Source organism: Micromesistius poutassou (assembly GCF_964030765.1).
Source record: "Micromesistius poutassou genome assembly, chromosome: 23".
Taxonomy (NCBI): Eukaryota; Metazoa; Chordata; class Actinopteri; order Gadiformes; family Gadidae; genus Micromesistius; species Micromesistius poutassou.
The window spans coordinates 5,832,069-5,838,271 of NC_140293.1; the positions used below are offsets into that span (position 1 = coordinate 5,832,069).

Below are 6,203 nucleotides of genomic sequence, written 5' to 3' on the forward strand. Positions count from 1 at the left end.
CTCTCCACGCTCTTCCCGCTACAGCAGTGGGTCCGCAAACACTTCCCGTACTCCTTGCGCACCTGGCCGGAAAAGACGCAGTTTAGGTTAAGGGGCAGGAGCCCTGGGGGGTCACGGTGGAGCGTCGAGGACTAAAGAGTATAAAAGAACGAAGAATAAAACGACAAAAAGCGTACAGGAACCATGTCTAAATACACAATATTCAGTATAACATCGACATTTATATTTAAATGCAGGGCATTAGGAAGACGCTTTTATCTAAAGCGACTTACAATAAGAGCATTTGTCAGAAGAAAGAGAAACAATATATTGCTGTCGGTACGGTAAGGATGTTCATAGAACCAAGAAACGTAAGCTATTGATAACTGACACTAGACATTGGAAGTATATGCTACATGATCAAATATATACATAATTTTATACTATACTATTATACATGAGTTTAACAGGGGCCTCCAAACATCTGAAATTCATCCTGATTATCCCTCTGCCTGCACGTTCACGTCCTTCTGTGCTGCCATTAACGTCCGCTAATTGGGAATCTAACCCACTTCCCAACCATCCCTGGAAGGTAGGATCCCTCTCCTGTGTTCCTCCCAACGTTCCTCCCCCTTTTGGTTTTTTTGGGTGGGGGGGGGGTTCTCATCGCCCTTTAAGGGGGCTTAAGGTGTGAGGAGGTGTTGTGGTTGTAACGTTGGCCCACGATTCCCTCCGAGACCATAGCGGTGATTAAGGGGCTATGGAAATACATTTGACATTGATATCGACATTGACATGCGTTTCTATTTTAACCGTCCCTGAGGAAAGGCCGCAGCCTTCAACCATCCTTGGAATGGAAAAGGTTGGAATCATTTTTACTTTCTTTTACAGTGAGAGTGCGGGTGTCTGACTCCTGCCTGATTAAAAAACACATCTTTTGAATAAACACTAAAAACACAATCCCTCAGATACTGCCTAAAACGCAGTATCGGGTATTGGCGACTACACAATTGTCTATGCGCCAATCCGAAACCATCACCGGACTAGCTTATTTACTACACAGGCGAAGAGCATCACAAACACTACAGTGTTTTGCTGCGTTCGTTAAAGGTCAGAGATGGAAAGTCGGAATGGGAAACCTATTCCGACCTACGTGCGTTCGAGCTAAGTCGGAAAAACAGGGATGCTCACGCTGCTAGAAAATAATAATTATAGATTATTAATGTAAATGATCTAGTTCTGAAGAAAAAAATTGTCGACAGCAAGTGAACCGACTATACATTGCTGTCTGCTATCGTAAGAGAACCCTTCAATAAGACCAGGTGCTATTAGTCGTTACAATGCTAGATGCTGTATCGGTTTATACTCTGTATCGGGCGATACTCAGCGGGAATCGGTATTGGGGAAAAAATGATATGGGAACATCTACATCCAAAACCCAACCCAGAAACCCCCGGGCGCCCTTGCCTTCTTCTGCAGCACGCAGTGGAAGATGAAGATGAACATGCCCTGCAGGGAGTTGAAGATGGTGAAGAGGTAGGCCATGACCAGGGTGCTCTCGTTGACGTACATCAGGCCGAAGGCCCAGGTGAGGCCCAGGAGACACAGCAGGGCGATGGCCCCGATCACCCAGGACCTGGGCGGCGAACCGCGAGGAGGAAGAGGGCGGAGGAACCGTCATGACACAGAACCGGGGGGGTCTTCATTAATTCATTCATTCATTCATTAATTAACCCCGGGGGGGGGTCTTACATCACGCCCGGGGGGGGGAGGGAGGGGGCGGTCAGTTCTGTTAAGACGTTCTCTGCTTAAGGAAAGGTAAAGTAGGTGCCTTACAGTACAAACAATTGAACGTACACAAAAGTAAGGTAATTAAAACGTATAAATGAAAAATATTTAACAAAATAGATGAGTGCCATTGTCAAACGCTATGGACAATGTTGCAGACAGTGCAGACTGTAAGTAGGATACATCACAAAACATGTAGATTAACTTAAGTACACGGTTCTTTAACATATATCAACCTCACGAATGGCGAATCCATTTAAAATGACACTATTAGACTAACGGAATGGCCCGTACTCTTCCCCACCGCCCCACTACTTAACCCTGAAGCAGGAAGAAGGTTTGAGGTTCGGACAAAAAGAAGGGGAGGAAAAAATGTGATTGAAAATTCTTCATCAGACAAACGGCCAGAGGAAACACAGACACGGGCCGGCTGATGTGTAGGAGACCAGCGGGACTCCAGAGACAGGCGGAGGGGGAGGGACACCTTGTGGATTTGGGGGACGCGACAAATAGGATGAGCGGGCTTCTCATTGGGTGTGTGAGGCACCCAGGGAGACCAGGCAGGTTGATGCGGCCCACACACACACACACACACACACACACACACACACATAAAAGGGTGGGGGGGACGCACACAGCGGTGGAAGCTCTCCATGAGAGGGAGTGTGTGTGTGTGTGCGTGTGTGTCCCCTCCCCCCTACACACACGATAAATCACTGTGATGATTCAGAGAGGTGAGCGCGGGATCGATGTGGTGCTACGGGATTGGTTCTCACGGAGGGAGGGGTAAGTGAAAGATGGCTAGAGGGGTTAGGGGGGGTGTGTGGGCCGGGGGGCTGGTGGTGTTGGGGGGAGGGGGGTGTTTTTTCTCTTTTAGTCTTACTTGATTTCAGGCTCGTAATCTTGATAGCTTAGTAACGGTATTTCAAACGAGAGAAGAAAAAGAAAAAACAGAATGAGGCACAAGTAAGGTGTATTAAATCACGCACAACCACGCGCAACACTTAGCCACGGTGGCTTCAACTTTGGGGTCAACAGTGCGTCACCACAGAGTACACACAAACACAGATATACACGGTATAATGGTAAGGGGTCATTTCACAAAACCACATTGCACCGGTTTTAGGATAAAGCAGGGAGAGGGCGGAAAAAAATAAAAGAGGAAGGAATCTAGTCGACATCTAATCACGAGGGCGCCGTCTCACGGTTAAGAGGGCATTTGAGCTCATTCCGGGGTGCTTAGCATAATTCAGAGGCACCCAAAATATTGAGCAGCCTCCCCTTATGAAAAGGCTGCCAGACATTAGCATATTTCAGCTCTCCTAAATTGGCCAGGTGTGCGGGCAAAGGGAGGAGAAGACGGAAGAAAAAAAAAAGAAAAAGATGGCGCGAACGGCGGCAGCGGCCATTAAACATAATTTTCCCAGGGCTATCTTAATGACCTGGCAAGGGAAGCACTTCATCAAACAAAACGCCCCGAATGGACGTAATACCACCAAAAATATTGACCTCAAAACCAGTGTCGGGATTGTTAAAGTGGGGGAGGGGCAAAGTCATCGGAGGTCAAAGCGAACGTCGTCTGAAGACGGAATGAAACTACAAAGCGATACCCTCAGTTTCCAAAGTACAGCTTGTGCTGTTTTTCAGGAGATGGCTTCTGTGTTTTTCCGAGTTGTATCCATTGTCAAAAAAGAGAGAGTAATGGTTTTTGAGGGGATTAGAGTCTCTCGTTGCCAGCGTCGCTTGCCAGCTTGATGAAAGAATTGCACTTGGCCGTAATTCCCATAATTCACAACAGTCCAACGAGTCGTAGCTGGAGCTGTGTTGTATCCAAATCTGTTATTACGAGTATTATCGGCTTCAAGTGAATCCAAACAGCAAAGGAAAAATCAACACATAACTTAAAAAATTATCCCCAGAATTAAAAAGGCATTGAACACATTGCAGTTTATTTGTATGTGGACCTACATATTTTATATTATATTGATGTATCAAAATATTTTAAATATTTAAAAAAGAGTTATATACGAGATGAAACGCAAATTCGGGTCTTTGGTCTTTGATTGGCAGTTGGGCCAGAAATATTCTGGATTCCTGGTGAGCAGTGTGAATACAAGGGCAACTGAGCCACTCAAGACACCCTTCCAGTAATAGTTTCTCTTCAGGTGAAAGAGCACTTGTCTGCTTCCATAAAAAAAATCCTGAAAGAGCTTTATTGGTATAATCACTAAGCACATATCGCCCGGAACAAACAATCCGGGAAAAGGAAGTATTTCTAACTATGGTATCGAATTATCCTATTGAAATTTCCTTTTTGAAAAGACTCCATTTTGGGGCCATTAATTTTAAAGCCATGAATGGTTGAAGTATTAGTTTGGAAAAAGGTCAATTTGCTCTCCCTTAGATTTGCATTAAAGCATTTTGAAGCACTTTCTAAGATCAACAACTACGGAAAATATACAATTCCTCGTTGGGCTCGATAGGGTGTTAATTATTTCACCAAATGTGTGAGTGAGAAAACTTATTTTCGGTATTCGTATCACTACTATTGGCAGATCGGGATAGCCATGTGGCAAACATTAATCTAGGCATAGTTGTTTAATGTGCTATACTAGAATATATATTACAAAAACGTATTTCAAATATTATACAAATTTTAAGCAGAGGCTTAAAATTGTGGCCAATTCTTTGTGAGGCTCAGCTTATCATTGGTGGATCGTTGAGGCCGTGGACATCAAGGTTATCGGGAGAGGATGGGGGGAGGAAATACACCAAGTACAACACCGATACTTAGGAAGTACACATTCATCAGGAATGTCACATCTTACCCATGCCATTCCACAATAACACTTCCCTCATAATAACGATGGCTAAAATAAAGATGGAGGAAGGGAGAAAAAAATAATCTAATCAAGTATGAAAAGAAATAGAGAGAGAGAGAGAGTGTGAGATAGAGAAAGAGAAAACGATCTGAAACACAGGGATTTCAGTTAAAAGAGGTTGGCGGAGAAAATAAATATTCAGAGAATAAAAAAGTATTTCACGAGCATTCAAACGTTCATATTACAATTAACATCCGCATGATGAAATCTGGACAGAAAACGTGACATGATAAAAAAAGAGCGGGGAAAAAAATAAAAAGACAGAAAGATGAAAAGGATAGCAAACATCCACCAAAAAATAAGCGCATTAAATGCCTCTCTGCCTCAGACATCCATACATAGATGAGCTAGATTAGAACAATAAAGTGGGAATGCGCAAAGACGATTTCACACATCGAGAGACAAGGGTTCTTTTGTTCTGGGTTATTTTGAAATTAATACCGGCGCCGCAGCCAAGTGAAACAAAGACACAATGAAACACTGACGCTCGCATAATAGACAGAGATCTTTTAAAAGTGAATCCTCTAAGTGATGCCTGGTCACAGGGTTACCCTCCCATCCTGTTAAATATTGATGTCCATGGAAGGCATTTCCATCCCACCGAGTGCGGGGCCTGGTCGTCGTTGTTATGGTAACATTCCTCTGACCGAGTTGACTCCGGGGCTGTATATCATCAGCCGCTGCTTATAAAGACGTCACATCCTCGCGTCGAGACGGATTGACACCAGAGCTTCCACACTCTAAACCTCAAAACGTCATTTCTCTTCCCCCCCCCCCCCCCCGCCCCCTCGAGCAATTAACGTATCGCCGTGACGACGCGCATCAATTACCCAAACCGTACGTCTCACGCTTTTATCTGCTGTCGCTCAGGCTCAGGGTCCAGGGTGGACGAGACAGCGGGACCGAAGCGCTGATTAATTCAGCGGCGGGGCTGGAGAACGTCTGGCCGTCCCTGGGGAGGCAGCGGCCCGGTCTGCAGAACATATGTCCGCCTGCGTTCGCCTGACTAATGAGTGCAGGGCACCGCTGTTGGGCCGGGGCGATGACCACTACCGCAAATAGCAATCGCGCCATTTTATTATTTTTTTTGCCTCTCTCTTCCGAAGCTGACCTCAAAACCTTGTGTTTTGTGTGTGTGTGTGTGTGTGGTGTGGTCGTGTGTGTGTGTGTGTGTGTGTGTGTGTGTGTGTGTGTGTGTGTGTTGTGGTCGTGTGTGTGTGTGTGTTGTGGTCGTGTGTGTGTGTGTGTGTGTGTGTGTGTGTGTGTGAGTGTGTTTGTGGTCTGTGAGGCGAGCGCAGGGTCAAAGGAGAGTGGTTTGATACAGTGTTGCCACTGGCGGCAGCGGGGCTGTGATGGATCATACTTATATATAAATATATATATAGAGATATAGATTTATATATATGGGCAATGCATCGCATAAAAACACCGACACACCGACAAACATACACACACACACACACACACACACGCACACAGATAGCAAAAATGTAAACATATATATAGATATATAGATATATCTATGTATTTACAGTATATATATATATATATATA

General features: G+C 44.8%; 1 protein-coding gene across 1 annotated transcript in view; it reads right to left on the bottom strand.

Annotated features, from left to right (window-relative positions):
- The window catches only part of LOC311368741 (adhesion G protein-coupled receptor L3-like), a gene marked incomplete at its 5' end in the record, with an annotated part of 13,598 nt that extends 8,390 nt beyond the window's left edge, over positions 1-5,208 (bottom strand). The window contains 5 exons of the mRNA XM_084487526.1: positions 1-62; positions 1,447-1,615; positions 2,651-2,677; positions 4,596-4,637; positions 5,201-5,208. The exon at positions 1-62 is cut by the window's left edge and continues 64 nt beyond it. Coding sequence (XP_084343652.1) covers positions 1-62; positions 1,447-1,615; positions 2,651-2,677; positions 4,596-4,637; positions 5,201-5,208 — 308 coding nt within the window. The remainder of the gene's footprint in view (positions 63-1,446; positions 1,616-2,650; positions 2,678-4,595; positions 4,638-5,200) is intronic.
- Positions 5,209-6,203: the final 995 nt, after the last annotated feature.